At 52.9% G+C, this 22,274-nt stretch overlaps 11 protein-coding genes across 11 annotated transcripts; 6 read left to right on the plus strand and 5 right to left on the minus strand.

The window, feature by feature from the left end:
• Positions 1 to 2,339: 2,339 nt before the first annotated feature.
• BO66DRAFT_461341 (uncharacterized protein) lies at positions 2,340 to 3,009 on the plus strand (the record flags this gene model as incomplete). Its single annotated transcript, XM_025652337.1, has 2 exons — positions 2,340 to 2,834; positions 2,886 to 3,009. Exons 1-2 carry the CDS (start codon positions 2,353 to 2,355, stop codon positions 3,007 to 3,009), a joined length of 606 nt encoding a protein of 201 aa, XP_025499494.1. The 5' UTR covers positions 2,340 to 2,352.
• A 212-nt stretch (positions 3,010 to 3,221) lies between these two features.
• BO66DRAFT_461343 (phytoene desaturase family protein) lies at positions 3,222 to 5,303 on the minus strand (the record flags this gene model as incomplete). Its single annotated transcript, XM_025652338.1, has 6 exons — positions 3,222 to 3,276; positions 3,471 to 3,662; positions 3,694 to 4,292; positions 4,465 to 5,001; positions 5,054 to 5,175; positions 5,276 to 5,303. The coding sequence occupies 6 exons, from the start codon at positions 5,301 to 5,303 to the stop codon at positions 3,222 to 3,224; spliced, it is 1,533 nt and encodes a 510-aa protein (XP_025499495.1).
• A 1,051-nt stretch (positions 5,304 to 6,354) lies between these two features.
• On the minus strand, positions 6,355 to 8,431 carry BO66DRAFT_461351 (phytoene synthase). The gene is made up of 6 exons (XM_025652339.1): positions 8,366 to 8,431; positions 8,214 to 8,313; positions 7,790 to 8,136; positions 7,556 to 7,729; positions 7,207 to 7,497; positions 6,355 to 7,150 (listed from the first exon to the last, which is right to left on the minus strand). Exons 1-6 carry the CDS (start codon positions 8,386 to 8,388, stop codon positions 6,646 to 6,648), a joined length of 1,440 nt encoding a protein of 479 aa, XP_025499496.1. The 5' UTR covers positions 8,389 to 8,431; the 3' UTR covers positions 6,355 to 6,645.
• Positions 8,432 to 8,749: 318 nt separating this feature from the next.
• BO66DRAFT_198105 (uncharacterized protein) lies at positions 8,750 to 9,155 on the minus strand. Its single transcript, XM_025642507.1, has one exon. It carries the CDS (start codon positions 9,115 to 9,117, stop codon positions 8,788 to 8,790), a length of 330 nt encoding a protein of 109 aa, XP_025499497.1. The 5' UTR covers positions 9,118 to 9,155; the 3' UTR covers positions 8,750 to 8,787.
• A 239-nt stretch (positions 9,156 to 9,394) lies between these two features.
• Positions 9,395 to 10,706, plus strand: BO66DRAFT_395216 (EXPERA domain-containing protein). Its single transcript, XM_025648167.1, has 4 exons — positions 9,395 to 9,654; positions 9,728 to 9,891; positions 9,956 to 10,190; positions 10,250 to 10,706. Exons 1-4 carry the CDS (start codon positions 9,441 to 9,443, stop codon positions 10,330 to 10,332), a joined length of 696 nt encoding a protein of 231 aa, XP_025499498.1. The 5' UTR covers positions 9,395 to 9,440; the 3' UTR covers positions 10,333 to 10,706.
• Positions 10,707 to 10,881: 175 nt separating this feature from the next.
• Positions 10,882 to 12,680, plus strand: BO66DRAFT_198121 (amine oxidase flavin-containing superfamily). Its single transcript, XM_025642508.1, has 5 exons — positions 10,882 to 11,130; positions 11,191 to 11,242; positions 11,301 to 11,626; positions 11,685 to 12,203; positions 12,281 to 12,680. The coding sequence occupies exons 1-5, from the start codon at positions 10,909 to 10,911 to the stop codon at positions 12,635 to 12,637; spliced, it is 1,476 nt and encodes a 491-aa protein (XP_025499499.1). The 5' UTR covers positions 10,882 to 10,908; the 3' UTR covers positions 12,638 to 12,680.
• A 408-nt stretch (positions 12,681 to 13,088) lies between these two features.
• BO66DRAFT_358469 (uncharacterized protein) lies at positions 13,089 to 15,037 on the minus strand. The gene is made up of 6 exons (XM_025644937.1): positions 14,802 to 15,037; positions 14,370 to 14,742; positions 14,174 to 14,291; positions 14,049 to 14,116; positions 13,921 to 13,951; positions 13,089 to 13,840 (listed from the first exon to the last, which is right to left on the minus strand). The coding sequence occupies exons 1-6, from the start codon at positions 14,967 to 14,969 to the stop codon at positions 13,495 to 13,497; spliced, it is 1,104 nt and encodes a 367-aa protein (XP_025499500.1). The 5' UTR covers positions 14,970 to 15,037; the 3' UTR covers positions 13,089 to 13,494.
• Positions 15,038 to 15,226: 189 nt separating this feature from the next.
• Positions 15,227 to 16,153, plus strand: BO66DRAFT_198229 (uncharacterized protein). The gene has a single exon (XM_025642509.1). It carries the CDS (start codon positions 15,483 to 15,485, stop codon positions 15,963 to 15,965), a length of 483 nt encoding a protein of 160 aa, XP_025499501.1. The 5' UTR covers positions 15,227 to 15,482; the 3' UTR covers positions 15,966 to 16,153.
• BO66DRAFT_198230 (uncharacterized protein) lies at positions 16,154 to 16,744 on the plus strand. Its single transcript, XM_025642510.1, has one exon. The coding sequence runs from the start codon at positions 16,341 to 16,343 to the stop codon at positions 16,659 to 16,661; it is 321 nt and encodes a 106-aa protein (XP_025499502.1). The 5' UTR covers positions 16,154 to 16,340; the 3' UTR covers positions 16,662 to 16,744.
• Positions 16,745 to 17,541: 797 nt separating this feature from the next.
• BO66DRAFT_461363 (DUF3632 domain-containing protein) lies at positions 17,542 to 18,483 on the minus strand (the record flags this gene model as incomplete). The annotated part of the gene is made up of 1 exon (XM_025652340.1): positions 17,542 to 18,483. The coding sequence occupies one exon, from the start codon at positions 18,481 to 18,483 to the stop codon at positions 17,542 to 17,544; it is 942 nt and encodes a 313-aa protein (XP_025499503.1).
• A 2,828-nt stretch (positions 18,484 to 21,311) lies between these two features.
• Positions 21,312 to 21,815, plus strand: BO66DRAFT_405328 (uncharacterized protein; the record flags this gene model as incomplete). Its single annotated transcript, XM_025648969.1, has 1 exon — positions 21,312 to 21,815. One exon carries the CDS (start codon positions 21,312 to 21,314, stop codon positions 21,813 to 21,815), a length of 504 nt encoding a protein of 167 aa, XP_025499504.1.
• Positions 21,816 to 22,274: the final 459 nt, after the last annotated feature.

Genomic DNA, 22,274 nt, shown 5'->3' on the forward strand with positions numbered 1-22,274 from the left:
TCTCCTCATCTAGCCCAGGATTCAACTGTTATGGTCGAAGGCTATTTGTTGCCTCGTCTAACTCCACCCACCGTCCCCACCCCCACCCCGCCCAGGTCTCTCGATCACGTGAGCGCCACCCCTTCTCGCATTAGGGCTATGAGGGTTTCTTCCAAGGGTCGAGGTACGAAGTGTTAGGTGGATCTCTGGATATAGTATTAACTTACCCTATGCTCTATCTTGGAAATGTGTATCTCGGGGCTTAAAGTTATTGAAAAGTCCCACACATAAGTTTAAACTCTTCAAAATGTTCTCAGTCAGTTCATGAAGGTCGACCTGGACCCTCTTCGGAGCTGATAGCCCGCCAACTATTAGCTGGGATCTAGCTTAATACAACGAACCCTAACTAAAACAGCTCCCCAGAATGTAAGACACTTGCTTCATGAGAAGTGGTCTTAGACCAGAAAGCGCAGCCGGTAGATCCCCTGCCGTGTAAGGCCAAGATCTTGAACCGACCAAACGGAATTCCAGGGAATCTGATGCCCGTCATTTCATCCTGTTTCAGAACTCTCGCTCGTCCTCCGACATTCACTGCCATCGCATCCCTGTTGTCTTGATGTCGTTACAAACCTGATCCCCATTCCCCTCCCAGCCTGCGGAGGAACCTCCGTGATAGCTATCTTTCTTGTCTTCTCTTTTTCGTCCCGTTCCCTTTCAAATCTACCCAGCCACGAGACCGGAATATCTATCTGGATGCCGCAATATCCATACCACTGAACGCCCCATAATAATCCGGTACCTTGCTGCGCGATAAGACCTCATGGATCAGTAAGTAGTCCCAACTCTACCCCCCAACCTCCATACATTCCACCCGCAGGATAGATCATCTTCTAGGGTACCTAATCTCACCTATATGGCCTGGAAGTCCAGAGAGAAAACTAAGATGCAATTCAGCCGCAGCGCATGTTCAAGCATTTTTCGTCAACACAAACTGATCTCACGACGATAAGGTAGAATAATCGAGGGCACTGAGCCTGCGGCATCCGAGTGAGAGATTGCAGACAACTCAAATCACATTAAACGGCTTAGACGCAGGGCGCTATATTAGATTTGCTAGAGATGCGCGGCGTTTATTCCATTAATCCGGATTGCCCGCTGCTTGGCCCGGATTATTGCTGCTGTGATGCTAGCGGGCGAGTTGGGTATTTATTTAGTGCCGACGGCGGGCCACTTAGTAAACGCGCACATGCAGTATAATCAGAGTTCGGCGGCGTCGGGAAAGAAATAGGTTCGAAATGGAGAGAGACATTGATTTTGTATGCGTCCCTTTTGTTGTTGCGTGTCGGACGAATGTACGGTAGATGAGACTGTATGTTATACTGAGAGATCAATTATATGATCACTAAGGGGTTGCTGGCATGAAACTATACCCTGAATCATTACGCGATCGCTTATGAAGTGTAATGTCATGGTTGTGTAGAGGCAGCGGTACAGCACTGTCGATGTGGTAGGCCTCTGAGGCGCAGGAAGTGGGGTGTAAGCCCAATCTTCGGATCCTCAAGTTCCTAGTCCAACGCTCGTTCAGAAGATCTTGCCCAATGTTTTGTCAATCTGTACTGTATCTGGTGAGTAAGGAAGGAAAGCCTTCGGTAGTGACTTGTAGATTGACCTAACCCGACCCATCTAGCCCTAGTTCGCCTCCCCACCCCCTCAATCCCTTTCTCCCTCATCTTACTTATCTTTAGGCCTCGCCTACCCTCTCGCAACCCCCTGAAATTTCCAGAAATTTCAATGGCAAGCACCGACCTAAACGGCTGTATCGTCCAAGTTACCGGCGCAAGCACGCTGGCCCTCAATTACACCTCTCACCACTCCATACTAGACTACGTGTCCGGGGAGATCGGCCCCTGTGAAATACTCCATTTTCTTTCCCATGCCTTCGCAACGGGATACTCGATGACCTATTTTTCTAGCCCCCAATCGTATATTCGTAGCGGCAGGAGCCCCCAGAATGGTCTGTAGGAACGTCCAAATCATCATTTCGTACCCGATGGCCGGACAATGGGTCCACAAAAGCACCGGCTTCCCCGAATTGACACGATTTTCAGTTCGGAGAGTAGTCGGATCCAGCAAATATCAATTTCTCAATTCCAGCAATTATGCCTAAGATATGCATTGGCTGCAATAGATAGCTTTGCAACTGGATTGGGAAACCCGCCCCCCCCCCGCACAAAGCTCGGGCCATCCACCCATTCAGGGGCTATGATACGCCCGCGCCGCGATCGGAGACAACGTATCAACCCCCTATGATCCGAAAATCTCCTTACTACAGACAATGTGTAGGTAAGGAGTCGGACGCAGTCACACCCCACAATGTTCAACTTAATAACACGGGTCCGCACATTTCTCGGCGACCAGGCCGCCCCTCCCCCAGGCCCCTTGAGCTTGCCCAAAGTCGCCATCCTCGGCCTCCCCGACGCCGGCAAACGGGCCCTCCTCCAGCATGTCAGCGACACCCCTCTCAGCCCGATAACCGTACACGAATGCCATGCGGGCTGGACGAGCAGCAGCCCCTCCCGCGAACTAAGCTTCATCGTCGCGGACGTGGGGCTAGATGCCCGATTACGCTGGCGGGCAGCCGTCGCCGCGCGGTACGCGGACGCAGAGGCCCTGATCATCGTGGTCAACTCCGCCCACGCGATCGCGCTGGAGGAGCTGCGGTACCAGCTTGGCTGTCTGGTCCACGGGAGGATGGAGTCCGGCGAGATGCAGACGTACTGCATTGCCAGGAAGGGGATCCCATGGCTGGTGCTGGTGAACTTTGAGGGGGGTGCCGTGGTTTGTGACCTTCCTGGGTATGCTGGCCCGTGTGATTGCTAATCGCTTGTTGGGTTGAGTATGTGTAGGATGAGGGGATTGCAAAGGAGCAGGTTGATTGCTTGGGGCTGGATGGGTTGGGTGTTGATTGGGTGGGATTCCTCTGCTTTCTGTCTCCGACGGAGGGTTTTTGGTGGCAAGACACACGATTGACAGCTGGCAGGTATTTCGTCCCATCTCGACGGCGACTGGGGAAGGGATTGAGGAGCCAATCTCCTGGCTGAAGGGGAAGATTCACGTCAATGCTCAGCGCCGACTGCAGGAGATGAATTAGGGTTCCGCGGTTAGATGAGGATGGTTCAACAATACATTTCCTGTCCGAGCACGGCTCAAATCTTCGTCTTTTGCGAATTGACAAGAAAATATCACCTCAAGCTCACTAACAGCAGGGTTTGAGCATGAACAGCATTAAGACCGCCACTGCACTACAAGGAAGTACAGAAGATTCACAATCAACTCCCACCAGACCCAACCGTCACCCAAGCTACTCGCAGCCCCGCCCAGACCGAAGCTGCATCGCAAACAGACCCGCGACAGCAACACCAAGCATCCCCAGCAGTATACCCCAGAAGCCCCGCCCTGCAGCCCTATCCCTACCCCTATTCCCCACAGACTCGACATCCCGCTTAACCAGCTGCGCAACCAACTTCGCTCCCGTAAGCCAGATCGGCACGCCCGTCCCGGGATGCGTACTCGCGCCGACGAAGTACAGCCCGCTGATGCTCGCGTGCTTCATTGCAGGCCGGAAATTCAACATATTGCCGAAAGAGTGCGACAGCCCCAGGATCGCGCCGCACGAGATTGAACTTAGTCCGCCACGTTAGCGGGGTCTCGTACTTCTCGTGGAGGATGTGTGCGCTGAGGTTCCGGATCCCCGTGCGGGACTCGATGGTGCGCAGGACCAGCTCGCGGGTATGTGCGACGATCTCCTCCCCCCATTCATCCTGGCGACTCCCTTCTCCGGAGCTGCGCAGACTGCCCACCGGAACCAGCACGACCAGCGCTTCCTTGCCCTCCGGCGCGGCGGTGGGATCGATCCGGCTGGGGACGTTGACGTAGAAGGACGGGTCGGCGGGAATGCTGTGATGGATGAAGATCGCGTCGAAGCTCTCGCGGTAGTGCTCGGCCAGGAAGATGTTGTGCGGGCGGAGTTGGGGCAGCGGCGTGTCCACCGCCCAGAAGAAGGAGATGCTGCTGCAGGAGGTCGCGCGTTGCGTGAGCGCGGCGGCATACGGGCAGGGCGGGAGGAGGTGGGTGTAGGCGTAGACGAGGTCCGCGTTGACGATGACGACGTCCGCCAGGATCTCTTCGCCTGAGTGCAGGCGCACGCCCCGCGCAGTGTGCTGGTCGTCGGAGAGGAGAATGCGAGCCACTGGGCTGCGTAGCCGGTATTCGACCCCCTGGGTTTGGCCGATGTCGGCGAGCGCTTGGAGGACCTGTTCGCTCTGGCTTAGTGGACTGAGATTTGCGTGAATGGGAGGAAAGACACATATTCAGAGAGGGGGTTCGTTGTTCATTGCGTGAAGAGGTCATGAAGGCGTGAACATCAAGTCTTAGAATGGACAGTCTCGAGAATGCGACGACAAGACTCAGCTCAACTCAACTCACCCGCTGAAACCCACCGCGCGGATACCAGATCCCGTCGACCGTCTCCGAGCACTGCAGCAGCGCGTATGTCCCCGGCGCCTCGTACGGACTCATGCCCATATACATCGAGGCAAAGGTCCAGGCCTGCCGCATCTTGGTGCTGGTGAAATAGTGCTGCGCTCGGCCGTACATGGTCGTCCAGGGACGCATGGCCAGCAGCATCCCGAAGACATTCGGCTGACAGAGGAGGGCGCGCAAGGACGGATAGTGCCGGCGCAGAACATACTGCACCGTCAGATCATAGTAGCGACCCGTCTCCTTGAGGAGGTCCAGGAGTTTGGAGAAGCCCTGGGGGCCTTCGAGGCGCACAACCTCGCGCTTCAGCTTCGAGAGATTCGACGACATCTCCAGGGTATCGTGGTCGGAGAACCAGATACAGTAGTTGGGGTCACATTGCAGTAGCTCTACACCCTCTGCTTCGAGCGAGGTCCCGAGGTCGTCGAACGTCTCGCTGAAGATCTCTCGCATTAGCAGCAGCGAGGGGCCTTGGTCGAATCGCTGTGGTTAGTGTTAGCTGAGAGAATGGGAGCCCCAAGAGAGAGAAACTTACGTATCCGTCTCGATGCTGCAGCGAGCATCGGCCGCCCAGGAAATCGTGCTGCTCGAGAACGGTCACCCTGAACCCATCGCGAGCAAGTCGAGCGGCTGTTGCAATGCCGCCGGTGCCGGCTCCTAGTGAGCGTGCGTTAGAAATGACGACTCGATTCTTGTTGCATTGAGGCTTGCTTTCTTCAGAGGTATGATGGCAAAAGAACCCCGAGGGTTGACATACCGACTATAACAACCGATGGCTTTTTCATAGTTGTGGTGAATAACGATATAAAAAGTGTGGTTTCTGAATGGCTATTTGAGATTGGGGTTAGGGCTATACCAAGTCAACTGGTAGATAGCTTCCGCACCATGGGCATACATGGAGTGGTGATAGCTTCAACATCACATTCCTGGAAAATAAGACAGGAAGAGTCTGGACATTTTAGGCCTACCGTGCAACATTTAGCAGTCTTTCACGTCAAAGAAAAGCATCTAAGCTCACGTGGAGACGATATGACAGCAATGGCAGAAGAGTTAAACACTCCAAACATGCAATAGACGCTAAGAATGAGCACTCAGCTCGGTGGCATACAAACTTCAAAGGGATTCCTTCGTGACACAAAAAGCAGATGTCTGTCAGCAGAGTGGTCTCGGAGAGAAGCTATAACCACGTCTGGCGCCCTACAGTCACACCGACGCTTCACGGCTTGTTGCATAGTTGTATGTGGTGTACTATATGTCCATTCGTGGTGTATTAGAGTGTACAGTGCGGTACGACATGGTACATGCAGCCCACGACGTTTGGAGTTTAGTGATGAAGTACAAGGCTGCGCGTGACCCGGAGTACATGCCCTAATGGTCTACAAGTACTGTAAGAACCCAGGTGATCTGAGCCATCACGCATGCAGTGTCCATCACCAGGATAGCGACCTTCTGCAGGCAATATCCGAAAGGGCTTATTTATATGACTCGTGTAGTAAGATTTTCTTGCTGGATCGGCTTCACATGGCGGTTAGGAATGCGTAGCGAGCCCCCCTCCCATTGCGCATATATGTCCTAGCGAATAACTCTTCCAGGCGCTGCAGTGCGGATAGAGGCTTACTGAGAGGCGGAGAGAAATTAAGCCCTTCGATTATCGAATCAAGCGTTAGACAAGATAACATTAATGGTTTTCCTTCGATCATACGAAAGGTGGTTTTTAGTCAAGTAAAATGCCCCCTCGAAACTTGTTCTCTGCTATGTTTGAGACTATCAAGTCCTAGCCCGTTTAATGATGCTGTCCAAGTAGTCACGCTGTACTTCAAGTCCTCAACCCTAAGGCCTTGTTGACATGGCGCGAAAGGCAATCACCGCACGGCGCAACAAGGGAAGCCGCAGTTTCTCACCCGGAGGCGCGCGATCCCCGCGCTGAAGTACCGCCCCGATCGCCATGTAACTTGCAATGGTGATCCGTAGAGGGCCCTGCACCATGGGGGGCAGGAATGCTAGGGCGCCGACTGCCTCGTCATGCAGCTTTTGTGCCTTGAGGAGGAGGCGTCTCCTCAACCGTTCCACCGGAGCACTATCCGGATTGTCCAGGACGTCTGCCGGGGTGTTGCCCTCGTGCTTGAGTCAGGCCGTGGGAAGATAGACCCGGCCGATCCGCGCGTCCCGATCGATGTCGCGCGCGATGTTGACCAACTGAAGGCTTTGGCCCATTTGCTCGCCGGCTGCAATCATCGCTCGCCGCGTAGTGGCATGGTACCCCGACGCATGATGGGGGAAGTGGTGGAACACGAGGTCCAACACGCTGGCGGCCACGGTGCCTGCGACGTGATAGGCATATCGGTCTAGATCCTCTTCGGAGTCGATGGGGAAACCACTGCTCTCGCGGTCGAACTTGGTATCGGTGCGGAACCCCTCCAGGAGACCTTGGAGAGGCGAAAGGCGCAGTCGGGAGGCCGGGAGAGCCGCTATCGCTTCACTCAGTTCCGAAGACTTAGGTTCCCCCTGCTCTTCCCAGTCTGGTGAGAACCGACGGGCTAGCTGTGTTCTGCAATTGTTGATGGCTGTCACTGCTGTAATTTGGTCTGGAGCGTTGTCAATCAGGTCGTCGGCGATCCGACAGAAATAATATCTGAGGCTCTTGTCAGCGGGTGGTTTCGTGTTTTATATGGGTCCGAGATCTCGTACAGAAAAATGAGATCAATGCGCAGAGGTCCCTGGAACATACTGCTTCCCATGTACATACTCTGACTACTGGTAGCCAAACATCGAACTGCCTTGCTCAGGCGAGCCACAAAGTCAGGATCTAGTTTCTGTGGCGAGAAAACGAAGTTCCGAAATATTTGCCCGTAGGAAGGAACGCCGTGGATACTCGACTTGGATTGAGCGAGCTTGCCATCGGTTAGGGCTATGGTAAAGTCGATTGCGGCAAACCCGAACACGATTAGTACGTTCGTTAGGAGAAAGAAGACGGCTTCTCTATGCGCTAGGTCATTATCGCGACTCTCTGTCAAAGTGCCCAGCTGCTAGCACATACTCGATATCCATATTTCTCCATACCTCCCAGCCCAGTTTCGTGTCATCCTCGATGACCCACGTTCCTCGCCGCATTGGCAATGTGTCCACTGTCCATAGGAACATCGTTGGGAGCATTACTGACAGAAAAGTCTCGCGGCGAGGGAGAGCCAATATGAAGTGGCCGGCGATTGCCCTTGATGTACACGCATCAGATCTAGCGTGTTGTCTTAGCCGTAAAGGCAGTAACTCTTACCACTGAGCCAGCAAGAACGGACAAGCCCAAACCAGAATCAACCCCATGTAGGTGTACCGACCTCCATCTAGGAGGTATTTGACACCTATGGCACCAGCCCAAGCCAGGACCAGGATTCCCACGCTGAAGGATTTCCCACCTGCTGGTCGCACAAAGGCAGGGAACACCAATTGACGGGTGAGTATGGTGTACAGCATACCTGTGCTGTATGTCTGGATGACAAAAAAGAAGACCTCTTCCAGAGGAATGGAACACAATGTGTAGCCGGTCACGGCTTCCCGGGGGTAGGTCCAGATCCGGCGGCGCACAAGGTATGAATCCCACGGAATCGTGGCTGTGAGTGCTATCTACCCACAATGGTCAGATTTTGTGGGTGGGGAGAGAAGCTGCGAAAGCAAAGACGCCAGATTATGAGGTAGCGTACCGTGACCATGGTGAATATTCGCGCCCAGTCCAGGCGCGTCATGAAGGGCCAGAAGGCAGCGGTAAGCCCGACTGCCACTGGGACGTTGTAGATAACATGGCTGCCATGGTCAGCGTACGATAACGCACGAAAGAATAGCAAATTCAACCTACACCATTACATAGTCGTAGCCCATTCTGTCTGTGTTTCTGCGCGTGTTACACTGATTTGAGGCAAAAGTCCGACCGCCCAAATTCCAAGTATGATAGCACGCCGGTGGGATGTTGTTTGAATATATAACTTTGTCGTCAGAACAACCAGGGTTGACGTAGCAAGGTCTACGAGACTTGGCAGCTGGACAGGTCGCACACGATGCATCTGGCCCAATGGGGAGTAATGTTTCTAGATTTTCTGAATTTTTGAGGATGAAACTGGCGACAACTGATCAAATCTTGGGCCAAGCCCCAAGTTTGTCTTTTCTTCTCCTTGCATCTATGACTTTGATAACATACATATCAATTGCACATATCTACACGTACGCGCATGCTTACTTAGTCCTAACTTCTGAGTCCATATAACCTTTAGTCATAGGACCTCAAAATTGATCATAGTCACTTCGATTAACGAGCATGAGTTGACGATTCGAGGTTTGTAGTAGATTTTTGATAAAATTAGAGCTTTTATGCTGTATGCTGTTGGAGCTGCGAAGATAACATTCGAAGTAGGAAGAACAAACTACAGAAATCGCTTTACTAGGTACACATTTGCAAGTGACGGCGGCCCTGGGGCCTTGGTGCCTGAGGTGCCAGCTCACCGCCCACCCGGCTGCCTTAGCTAGTTCTCCGATAGCCTCACGTAGAGGAATCAACAAGCCTTCTCCACCTCTCAGAGGCGTCATCAGCAAGGTTATTGAACAGGCCAGCATCTTGCTAGTCAGAGTGAATATGTTTGCCTACCAAAAAGTGTCTAATGCTTGTTTCAGTATATGCAGCCTTGCATTTAACTACCTACTGAATAAATTTGAGATCCCCAGGGGCATAAACTCAAAGCTGGTGGTCTGATCTGGTATCCTCGATATCCGAATCTCTTGGCATTCTCCGCGGGCTCCGCGGGCTCCGAGCCCGGGCCAATCGTGCATCGATTATTATAAGACAAGATATCCATCCTTGTAGACAATCTATATATGTTAATCTATTGTGTACAATAGATTTACAGTTGTGTTGAATTAGCTAGGCAAGCTTACGCAAGATGACCAATCAAACCGCACCAGTCTCTCACGATTACTATCCTTCAACAATACACCTACCACACTATGCAACCAACACAACCCCCGTCTTCTCGCTCATCGCCCAATTTGGTATCCTTTGGATTGCCGTGCTTGGAGTCGCTCTGATCATCATCCGCCGCGCACGACCTAATGCGAGTCGATCAGACCAGTTTGCATTTGAATGGATGTGCCTGAGTATGTACCCTATCCTCGCCTCGACGAACCTTTCAGTCAGATACCCCATGCTAAGCACGTAAGCCCCGTGCAGCGGGATCCATCCACCTCTTCTTCGAAGCCTACTTCGTCATCAACCATCAATCCCTCGCCAGCTCGCAGGACCTCTTCGGCCAGCTATGGAAGGAGTACTCCCTCTCTGATTCGCGGTATCTGACGTCGGACGCATTCCTTGTGTCCATGGAGGCCGTCACCGCCGTACGTCCTGCCATCCCTATCCAGACTGCACGCAGCAAGCCAGAGAAGCTGATAAATCTTGCAGTTCTGCTGGGGCCCGCTCGCATTCTTCGTCGCCTATTGCATCGCCGCCCAGCACCCCGCTCGCCACGCCCTGCAGCTCATCATGTCGCTGGGACAGGTCTACGGCGATGTGCTGTACTATGCGACGAGCTTGTTCGACCTCTACTACCACGGGATGGAGTTCTGTCGGCCAGAGGGTTATTACTTCTGGTTTTATTACTTTTTCATGAACTTTATTTGGATTGCTGTGGGGTCTTGTGAGTATTGTCTTGATATTCTGCGGTGTGGGCTGTAGGGTTTTGCTGATGTCTCGCAGATTATGCGTGTCAAAGTGCGGTGGAAATAACGCGGGCTTTTAGAAAGCTGAGTGAACTCGATCAGAAGCGCAAGTCGAACTGACCGATGTGAGAGCTGGTTACGCATTTTCGCAGAATGAAGTTTGCCTCTGCTGTGACCGGATGTATATTTGAACGAGAAGGAGGATCGTTTGCAATATGTTCTGCGATACTGGCTTTCAAAGGAAGACAATTATTCGCGTGATTAATCTTTTCATGTAGATATGAGTCGCTCAAAGACCCTCATTCGCTTGTGGTGAAGTCCCCCCCTGAAATTGCTCGGCAATGACAGCTGTTGAGCTCGGGTAACCCGGCTCCAGTCGACCGGCTTGGCGGTGGGGACGTTATAGCTTAGCTTTCTTGGCTCTAGTTCAGCCCTACTACTCTGCCGCGGTAGCTAAGTTGGGTATAGATGTTTCGACGCTCATTTATACTGGGACAATGATTGGTGAACTGTCTCCAACTGTTTCATTTATACACAACTCATTTGTCAGGTTGCGCAGGGCATTCCGCTCCTACAGTAGTTGGCTGTCGGTTCTCACACTAGTCTCAGTCCTCGAAATAAAAGCCCATCCCTCGCTTTCACTCAACCGGTTTAAATCTTGCTGAACTTCTACCCGCCTCAAAAGTTTCACTCAGGATGTCGCCCTTAAACTCACTTTTTGTCGCGCTTGCCTCGATTGGAGCATGTTGTGCTGCGTCCCTAGCATCAAACTCAACCTTCGAACCCCGCTACCCTGATGCAGCTGTCGAGACAGTGGATGTGGTGATCGTCGGTGGTGGAGCCTCCGGGGCCAATGCGGCTGTCCACTTCCATGATGCCGGTCTCTCAATCAGGGTTGTCGAAAAACAAGGTCAACTGGTATGAAACCTCTCTTCATTTATGGACCATGCTTTAATCACTGTGGTTCTCACCCTACAGGGCGGAATGGTCAACAGCTGGACGAATCCCGCCACTAATACCACTTACGACTGTAAGTACAATCATTGACCACCATCCAATTACACAATTCTGACAGCATGTCGCATCAGACGGCGTAGCGGCATACACTAACTACACCGGCACGACCGCATTCTTCGACCGGCTCGGCATCAACTACGTGGAGCCCGACCTGGGCAGCACCACCTTGACCACTACCTACGCAGACTTCACCACCGGCAAGCCCGTGAATTACCTCGCTCCCAATATCACCGACGAGTTCGCCGCCCTGGAAACATTTTACAATGTCTCCAGTCAATACCAGGATCTCTTCCTCCCATCCTACGCCAAGTGGCCCGCGCCCGAAGATATCCCTGAGGACCTGCTAATGCCCTTCCGCGACTTCGCCGCCAAGTACAACCTAAACGCGACCATCTTCGTAAGCCCACCACCAACCTTTCCCCACTCACAAACCCCCTAACCATCGTCCCGGCTAGCTCATCTGGTCCGGCATCGGCGCCGGTCTAGCCGACATGCTCGACGCACCCACCCTCTACCAAATGCAGACCTTCGGGCCTCAAACCGCCGCCGCCTTTCTAGGTCAAGACCCGGAATACGTCCCCGCCTCCCACCGCAACCAGGACATCTACGACGCGGTCGCCGCCCTCCTGGGCGATTCCGTCCTACTGAACAGCACGGTGATCGATTCCATCCGATACCCCGACAACCGGGGCGTTGAGCTGGTTGTGCAGAACCACAGCACCCAATCCCACACTATCATCCGCGCCAAACGCCTCGTAATGGCCATTGAGCCGACAGCCTCCAACACCACCCCCTTCGACCTGGACACCACCGAGAAGAGCATCTTCGACCAAGGAAAATGGAGCGTCGTCCACACGGGCATCATCTCCCACCCCGCACTACCAGTCAACGGCGTCATCTACAACCTCCCCGCCACAGCGATCGATGGCAACGACTACGCGCTGCCTGAGCCGCCGTTCGTCGATTACTTCGAGGTGAGTCCCCCCCCCCCTCCATCTCATCCATATTGCAGCTCAAGAAACCTAACCCCAATCACTTATAAAAAAAATAGTACCTCGGCGAAAACCTCTGGCAAGTCATCGTCGTCGGCTGGCTGGGCTTCAGCGAGACCGCCGCGCAGGCCCTCGCTAACGAAGGGATCCGCCGTCTAGCCGCCGCGGGGACGCTTTCCGCTTCAGTCTCCAACGTAACGGACATGGCAATCCATGCGTGGTCGAACCACGGGGCGATGGATATGCGGACCACCGCCGAGAATCTGCGGGACGGGTTCATCCAGCGGCAGTATGCGCTGCAGGGCCATCGGTCGACGTACTGGACGGGCGCGGCGTTCGGGAATCAGCTGTCGAATTATCTGTGGGCGTATAATTTGGAGTATTTGGTGCCGTTGGTGCGGGGGAGTTTGGCGTGAGTGGCTGGGGAGTGTAGGGTGGTTAAGGGTGGGTTGGAAGTAAGTTATGGGGTTAGGGTTACGGGAGTGTTTCAGTGATCGGGTTTCAGGCAGAAGAAATAAGGTTTGCGTGGAATGGACTGCTCAAGTCAATGCAGACCCGTCCATGTCTTAGGGCATAAGGTCTGAGCATAAATAACTTTAGTAGCTTCGTCCAAGCTTGAGACATGGGTGACACCAGCTGTTGTCTCGGGACCTGTGTAAGTATGAAACAGGTCTGAGTGGTCTCAAAAGGCAATGGTTTATTTGAAAATTGCCAGTCAGGTCTCTCTTCGGCCCGCATACCTCTCTCCTGGCTCATGTTTCACCTCATTGGGACCTCGAACCGAGGCGTAAATTACTTTTAGCCCATGCTCGGGGCATAAACCTAATCGAATAAATTGCATCATCTCCAGGACAAAAGAATGTGTCTGTATCAGCAACATTGCTTGTCTCTACAAAGTCGATTCCTGCGGGGGAATGCTAAGTACCGCGCTAGTACGAGTGGCACTCGACACATCAACTGCACCCATGCCATGCATGCATACATATCCCGCAGCCACCGCGCGTACCTCTGGAACGCGGTTGCATGCGGGGACCTACTTACCCGATCAGGAAGTATCCCCGCTGCCCTTGATAGGCTCTAAGTTACCTGCTGGGTGCACAACGCTTATCTAGTTACCTCCCGTAAATCAAACTTGATAGATCCGTACACAAGCAAACAATTACCCATCCATCGACCTGAGGACCTATCTCCAAAACCACCACAAACACCATCGGATTGCTCCAACCTCCCACCCAAACAAGCGCATCACTTTTTTTTGGCTCAATCAATCAACCTACCGCCCCCGCCCACCCCCCATCTCAAACTCGACCACAATCTGATCCGTCCGATGGATCTCCCACTTCCTGCCCCGTCCCCGCCCCCGCCCCGGCCGCACCGTCTCCACCTCCTCATCCCCGGACCAGATCTCCTCTTGGCTGTTTGTTCGTGTACCACTTCCATCTGTCAGCTGATGGCGCCCCTTCCTCGCAGATCCCGGCCCAAACGAAGGCACGGGGGTCGGGTACGAGCGCGGAAGGCTGTAGGATCGGCAGGCGGAGGAGCGTTTGCCCAGGATGGATTCCAGGAGGGGCTGGAGGGTGGGGATGCAGGAGGCGATGATGACGAGGTTTGCTTCTGCGCTTTTGCTGGGGTTAGTTTACCGGGTTGGAGGACGAGGAATGATTGGATTGGGTATGCGTGGGCTGAGGTGGGGACGTACTTGGTCCAGAGTACGAGGGGGCAGCTTTCGTCTGTCTTTAGCGTTAGTCGGGGGTGATGGTTGCGGTGGAGGGGGAGGGGGAGGAGGAGGTAGGGGAACAAGGGCAGGGTAGGGTAGGGCAGGCATACATGTGGAATCAGCAACGTCGCCGAGGGCGTCGAGGTGGGTGGTTTTGATGATGGCGGCGCAGGCGGAGCTATCCGGACCAGTTAGGACTGCATTGTCACGGGATTGAAGGGAGGGATGAACGAACATAGCGCCCAGCCCTAACGCCGCGCACAGGGCGAGCTTCTTATGCAGGGACATCTGTAATCGCCACAGGATCACGCTCGGGTAGATCGCCAGGCTGAGGTCGGTGAACGCTGATAATGCTGCAACGCTGTGAGTGAGTGCCCTGCCGGCGAATGCTGAACTGCAGTAGCCATCGGCGAAAGTAGAGGCAGACTCACCCCCATTAAACGTGGCAACCCCGATGATAACTCTCGAACTGCGACAGCGCGCCCCCTCGACCGTCGCCCACAGCGCGCGCGGCGGATCGCACTGGGTAAACAGTACCAAAATATTCCCCACCGCGACGGCCATCACCATCCCCGTCAGCCCCCAGAGCGCACACCGCATGCGAGGCCCAGGAACCAGGATCCGGTGCAGCAGGGCGGCCACGCCTAGTTTGGGCAGCGCGAAGGCGAGGATCCCGAAGATCCAGCCGAGATCGATGGTCAGGTTCGCTCGTTCGGCGGCGGAGGGGCCGATCGTGGCGGCGTGCTTGCCGAGACCTTGGGTGACAGCGACGGTCGCGAGGCTGACGTTGCATAGCCCTAAGATCTGGGAATGGGAGTGGGTCAACGGGTGAATCACCGATATAAATGAGATAATGGACTCACCATTGAAGAAGCAATCAGCCAGTCGTCCAGCCCGAAGGCACGGATAATCTTCGTACGGATCACCAGGCGCGCGCAGACCAGCACGGTCGCAAGGCTCGTCAGGGTCCACATCACCGCCAGCAGGGCCGGGCCTTTGTTCTCTGGGTCGTACGCTGTGGTACCCGCCATGGCATGGAGGCGCTGCCACTGTTGTCGTGGACCATCCGGAAAGATTAAGAACAGCGAAGAGGCAGCAGTTGGCGGGCTTTGGGAGGACCGCTACAGCCTTGGTCTGGCGATGGTGGCACAACTTATAGGAAGCGCCCCCCCCCCCCCCCCCCTGTCGATAATAAGGAAATTAATGAGTAAATGTGTTGGTGGGGGGAAATAAATGGACAGGTGCCTTCGATTTCTGTAGCCAGGTGTCAGTGCTATTTTTTTTTGATGCATCGACTTTTGATGCAGGAGTTGATATGTGCAGGATTGCTATTTGTGGGCAAGGTTGGTTTACGCAGTAGTGGGGAGGGGAATCACGCAACCCGGCCGCGCTAATCATGCAGGACGAAAAAAACTGTTTGGGCTTGATTGTGTCGGGTCTTTCGCGGGTTGTTTGTCTGCAGTTATCGTCCAGAGTACCCCTCACAGCAGCAGCCCCGTATGTTCCCAGAATCGGTGCTCGTTGAATGATGACCTGTGCGGCATATGCCTTCCAGGTGGGAATGGGGGCATGCATTCTTGTTTTGCGGCAACGCAATGACCCCCTCATACCCCTCGGCCCGGAAAATGGCTCCGCATCTCCGCAATCAATTGTGGATCCTGTCATCTCTGTCTGGACCAATTGACCTGGCTTGGGTGGGACTTAGGCCTCAACTTACTGATGTACTCATACGTACGAGTATCGAATTCCCGGATCACCGATACCCTGGTCCGCTGGGTTTGACATCAGACAATCGCATTCTTCGGTCCATTCGACGTGCTTGGTCTGGCCTGTCACAATTTTGTTCCTGGTCAAAATTCAGTGAATGCTGCATCAGACTATATCCCTCACACAGACCTTGTACTGACCTCCATGTGGTGCATTGCCATCCCAAAGTGTGGACCGAGATTGTCTCGCTCGTGAAAAAATCCCTTGAAGCCCTGCAGAATCTCAAGGTTCTTGATCTCCCTCTGCTGCAACAACCATGATTGAATGCAACGATATCCCTGCGACGGTGTCGTGGTCGCATGTGGTGAAGAATGTGGATGTTGAATCGCTGGGCCGTTAACCCTAAGCCCCCGAGCTCAAACTGACAGCCTGCTGAGCCCGATATTCAATGCTGGGCAGCCTCGCGTGCGACTCCAGCTAAGGAAGTCGTGCGAGTTTAATGCCAGGCGTTGAGACACCATGCAAGACTCTTGTGAGGGCCACCGATGAGCCCCTAATGTTCAAGCTCCAGGTATTGAGCCGCTGGGTATCCGATGTGTTATCGCGCAGCGTACCGGCTTCGGACTTGGGGTCGGGTTTGATATTGGGGGGTGCCGTTCGTTGATCGGAGCGATCGATCGGCTGTGGGGCTCTAGATGTTTGTAGCCATAAGGGAGCTGTGTATGCAGGAACGGGATCGTGAGCCGAAACTTCGTGAAGCGATGATCATGGGAAACTCGGGAAGTGATCTCCGAGGCCGGGACGGGGCAGCCCGACCGACTAAGCGTGATAAACGTCAGCTCTTTCTCTGGATAAGTCGCATCCATGATATCAAAGATTTGATGTTTATCGTAGTGGGGGAGTTTTGTGGAGGCTTGGGAATATTATTGCTTTGTCTGTCGAGAGGAGAGCGTGTACTCAACGTGGCGTGCAGTACAATACTTCCGCCGCAGGAAAAAGGAGGCTGCGTTGTGTAGCGAGAAAATGTTTCTCTAACAGCAATCTGCGTCACTTATGGATACAGCAAATAGCTACTACTTACTAGTCTTTGAGGCTTATTGACCTGAGGATTGCTCTCGATGAGCGAACTTTGGGGGTATGTGTCTGCGAGGCACAACTGGGAGGTTCATCAAGGAGCTCTTTTCATAGCATTCGGGCTGAGAAGACTTTGGTGGTTGCGGCTGTATGTGCTAGTGGTTCCCTCATTAGCCCTAACTGTACTGTGCTCTGGTTTTCAAAACAGAAAGAGAGGAAAAGAAAAGGGAACAAAAACCGTCATCTTCAAGGATTGTTCTTTCTAGCAAATTCAAGAGCGCCTGGAGGCAATACTCAGAGCTATAGTACACGTGCCCAGCTGTATGGGAAGAAAAAAAATGACCAGCAGGGGGGGGGACAGGCGACCCCCCTTTCCCTGGCCATGCCTCGGGTCTGGCCTTCATCGTGGAGGCTCTGGGTCTGGGAGAAAAGCGAGGCGACCAATGGCTTACCCGAAAAGCCACAAGTTTTAGCTAGCAGCATTCCCTTTACTTGGAACTCTGCCAATAGCAAGTTACTATTCTTCCCTGTCGTGTGGTTTACGTTTCACTCGGGGTCGTGGTAGCCGTGACCAAAGCGGCGAGTCAGGGGTACACACCAGAGGCCCCAAAGAAAGCCAGCTGCTCTGTGTGTGCCCATGCACGTATAGCACGAATAAGTAGCATAATGTTCTTCCTAAGTCTCGAGAATGGAGATTCAGACAAAGGAATCAAACGGCAAATATTGAAACTGCCTCAGGGGCGTAATATTGTAAATCAAATACCAAAGAAGTGAATATCAAACTAGAGCCTCAGGGCCGCAACAATAACACCCGCTTGCCTTTTACGAAAATGGGATATCCTGCAGATTCTCCTCAATTTTGTTCATCCGATCCACCAGGGCCGCCGCGGTCTTCTGAAAGTCATCGGAGGCGGATTTCGCGAGCTCCGCAATGCGTTCTTTCCAGAAGATCCACCGCTCGCGGGGGATATCCGCCCTACCACGGTAGAGAGGCCCCTGCTTTGTGCGCCTTTTCCTGTCCGCTTCGAGAAAGCCTTCGTACCGCTGGCGATACAGCTCGTAGCCCGCATGGAGAATCCATTCACGCACGATAGCAAGATGGTGATCGACGAGACGGGGGTTTACATGGGGCCACTCGAGCGCGGACCGCAGCTGCCAGATGGCGAACTCCTTCCACGGCCGCAGCTGATGTCCGAGGACTCTAGCCATGAAGGAGTCCAGGTTGAGGTCTTGCGCGATCCATTTATCATCCTTCGGCCTCTTGTCTTTGTCGCCGAGTTTCAAGGGACACCGGGCATCCTGTGGAAGGTGGAGGAGTCCGCAGCACTTGGCCGTCGGATCGGGATCAATTTCAGGAAGCCCGCTCGGGAAGTTCTGTTGCATCACCCACCCTAAATAGCTAAAGCTTGTCCACAGCTTTTCCCTCACTCCCCCCTGATTCTTCTTCTTCCTCATCTTCTCCTCCTCCTCATCGATAATGATCGGTGTCAGCCGACTCAAAGCGCACATGAGCTTAATCAATCGATCCTGCCCTTCATCATCGTAGCGCGTGACAGCGGCAGTCGAAATTACCTCCAACCAAAACGGCTCTAGAGGTTTATCCCCTTTCCGCTCTTTCTCGGGAGTCAAGAAGTATGGACGGATAATGGCGTCGATGCGCTCGGCCCCGGTGTGCGGGTCCTCTATCCCGTCCACTACATCAAACACAACCTGGGCTGCTTGCTGCACGAGGGGATCGTCGGAGAAAAAGTCGCTGTTTTCCATTTTTCTGTTCGCGGTGTGTGTGTGTGTGTGTGTGTGTGTGTGTGTGTGTGTGTGTGTGTGTGTGGGAGATAGAGAAAACTGTCTTCAGCCTGAGACATATGTAGCACTCAAGCACCTTAAATAGTGCACGACTCTGATGAAAATAGCACAACACCAATACACCTCCTTTGTGTAAGATTTTCAAAATGTCTTTGAAGCTGCACTTCCATTATTAGAATTTTGACTGTCCCAGCCATCTAGTTGTAAGGTAGTTGATACACTTTGTCTCAAATTGCAGTCTCCGGTCTTTGTCTGTCCTTATCAGAAGAAAAGCAAGAGCTGCCACTACTGTGATCTGCTTACCTTTGATCTTTGATCCTCTTGTCTTCATTGATGAGGGACTGGCCTATGATCACAAAGGCACAGAAGTATGCCCGACCACAACATGGGGTCTCAGCGCGAAACCGCCCTCGCAGGCTGAGTGAGGCATAATCCCATCATGTTTCTCTACTGTCTGCCTATGCTCTTCGCCGCAGTTTCACAGTGTAGCAGATGGCATCGTGATCGAGTGCAGCAATATGGTTCATTGCAGTATACCATGGGGGGCATAAATAGTCGTGCTCTAGACCTGCACCATGGCAAACACAATCCTAGCTATCAATATCTCTCTTTTGCTTAACTTCGGCAGATATCATGGGACTCTTACCAATGAAATCGTTTTTCCAGTGGTTCGGGTTTTCAAAGACCCGAAAATCAAAAGAGGACTACTCTTGCAGGCTTCTGGATGATACGTTGATTCACAGCAATACCTCCTATGTATGCCTTCACATTCTGTTCTTGGGTGTAAGCTGACAATCAAGGAATTTAGTGGTAACTCAGCGAGCTTCCTTCACGCACTCTAAGTGGGATCTCCACTACATTTCCATCGAGCATGCGCTCAGGTCGGCAGAGCATATAGAGGACCTGCCGGAGGGAAAAGTGTGTTATAACAAAAAGGGTCGCCCATACCAAGAGCACCCTAAGGAGTATGAAAATAGGGAGAAGATATTCCCCCCCGGAAAGACGCATCGCGAGGGGCCATTGCGACCAGAGGATAGAATGTGGAAGACCGGAACGGAACCAGGCCCTGCTCGTATCATCGGGCCTCAAAAGGAACACGAACCTAGGTGCAGGAAACGACCGCACTGGAAACTACCGACGTACTGGAAACCATGCTATCATGATAAGCAAAGAGGGTCTGATGATAAGAACATGGTCCCCGCAACCTATTACTCAGGTAAGCTATGAGCTCACTCACCCAACCGGTGGTACATCACGTCAACCGTGCTTCTCTTATGCCTCCTTGCTTTTGTCGACCTATCTAACAAATTGCAACCCTAGCGACCGGTCTCGCTCGGAGGCCAGTTTCCGCGCCGACTTGAGCCACAACAGTTCCCCTCGAAGATCAAGTCTCTGTTTTGATCATCTGTGTTTGCAGTTCATCTGCGACGCCCATTCATCGTCCTGTTTGGTGTCTTCTTGCCACCTTCTACCGCATCTGACTGTCGAAATCTCTCGTTTGTCGCTTAGATCTTTCGGTTTTCTCGCGTTATCTTCTTGGTCTTCGGTTTCGTACCTCCTTGTTTTGTCAGGATCTTTGTTTCGATACCACCTTCCTTTGGACTCTTTCGGTGCCTCCTTCTGTGTTTGTTCTGATATGTCTAAGCCTTATTGTTGGCCAGTGTCTGTCTTTTTGTACTTACCGAACTCTATTGTCATCAATTGCATGGCTTTGTTGTCCACCATCCCAGCGGAATTGCGGGCGTCCTTTGACCAAGTCCTTAGGGCTGGCTTGCTTTCTACGTTCCGCAATCGTTTTGGGCCTGGGTCTGGCCCATCCTTGAGCAGTAGATATAACGGGTCAACTACGGCAATAAACGCAGCTCCCAACCATCCAACAAATAATCTTGTCTGGGATTAGTACATGACCTCATGGACCGTCCACTTGTGCCATTTCGGGAACGCATTCAATCGACCGCCCCAGGCTCCAGGCTAATAGTCGATCGCACCCGATCTAGTAAGGTCGATTCCGGCTCCGGATTTCTTGGCGGACCCGACTAGACGGTCCGATCGGATATTATCTTGATCCAGCTGACATCAATATCTGTAATTACCAATTTGCCAAGAAAATGCGGCAGTGGAAGTACAAGGATAGGCAGGGGGCACGTGTGACAGTCGGAAATTCCGTTTCCTTTTCCCTCCTTGGACGCAGGGATCGCCTGCTGTAGGTCACAAACTGGGAACCCATCCACTTGGAGGCTTTTTAGCAGCTGTTTCGATAGGACAAGTGTGCAGACGAGGTTACATGTAGCGTAACAGAAACGACCGGGATTCTTCTGGGGCTCTACATCACGCGATGCCTTAACTTGGCGAGGTGAACCCCGACTCGCCCCCTTCCCTGCAAAGATGCCTTACCTAGCAAACTAGAAAATAAGTTAGAATTTCTGTGAATTTCGGACAAGATGAATGAGTTTTGATAGAGTTAGGTATGTGTGCCATCAATAATCCTGTATCAGTAGCATGGTGGATCATCGAGTCCATATAATGACCGTACTTTTACCAACAGAGGATAAAGAAACTAGTGGGGCATTCATTCCAACATAGCGGAACATTTTCTCCAGTTGGTCTTTGGGCTTACAATCCATTGTACTATCTCTTTGATGCATAGCGACATCCTCATCTCCTTTTTACTTGTTACCCCTGTCCAAAGAACATAAAAAGACATTGTGCCATTTCTCTGCCCCCATTCTTGATCCATCTCTCTGCAGGCGACGCACAGCTGAGGATCTGATTTATCCAGACCGGCAAGTATGTCGTCTTATCCTTATCGTTTTTTCAACCTCCTGAGCTCTGCTTTCGCTCCGCAAGAGCCATCCCAGGACCAGCAGATGCTGGTGGGTCAGGCCGATGCCGGAGAGGAACGGCCAATGCTGCAGGAGCAGACAGGTCAAGACCCCGACCTGCGTGAGTACTTGCCTGGTGCTCGTGAGGACATCGTCCGACCCCCCTCGCGCGTAGCATGCCCTGAGAACCAGCAACAGGATCAGCCACAGCCGGACGCAGGATCACCCCAGCGCCGCTCCGGTCGATATCACTACGTGCGGGATAACAGGGGTAGATGGATCTGCGCCTTTCCGGGCGCCGATGGGCAACCCTGTAAAGCTGCTTACTACAGCCATGCTGGGTTTTGTAAGCACTATCAGGTGAGCCATGAGCCGAAGAAGCTCTATCCGTGTCGGTTCTGCGGGCGGAGTCTGTTGTTCTCTACTCGCGTGCAGTATACCCAGCATATGAAGCGCGTTCACTCGGCGTAGATGGCTGGGTCTCGGGGTCGAAGCAACTAGCAGCAGGACCTCCAGGTCTGAAGAGAATAAATTTGAGTGATTTTGAATTGAGAAGTGGTATTTTTATAGTGTGGTTTCGTTGGAAGGAGCATATTCCTCTCTTCACACCCGGTGGAGCGGCCGTCAGAATGAGGTTCAGCCCTAATCCTTCTCCCGTCTTTCTATGGTTGAGTTCCCCCTAAACCCTCAACCGAGTCCGCTAGCTTGAGAATTGCCTCATCACGCGTAAGCATGTCCAGGCCTCATCACGCGCCACTTGAAAGACTATTCGAGAGACTGGGAGCTGTCTTCTGATGTCATCATTCTCTCCGTCTTTTGCACAGCTTTGTATATTCTTATTACGTCAGCCGACCACCAACCACGTCTTGGTGGCGCAATTGGTTAGCGCGTACGACTGTTAATCGTGAGGTTGAGAGTTCGATCCTCTCC

The sequence above is a fragment of the Aspergillus aculeatinus genome (assembly GCF_003184765.1).
Source record: "Aspergillus aculeatinus CBS 121060 unplaced genomic scaffold BO66scaffold_59, whole genome shotgun sequence".
Taxonomy (NCBI): domain Eukaryota; kingdom Fungi; phylum Ascomycota; class Eurotiomycetes; order Eurotiales; family Aspergillaceae; genus Aspergillus; species Aspergillus aculeatinus.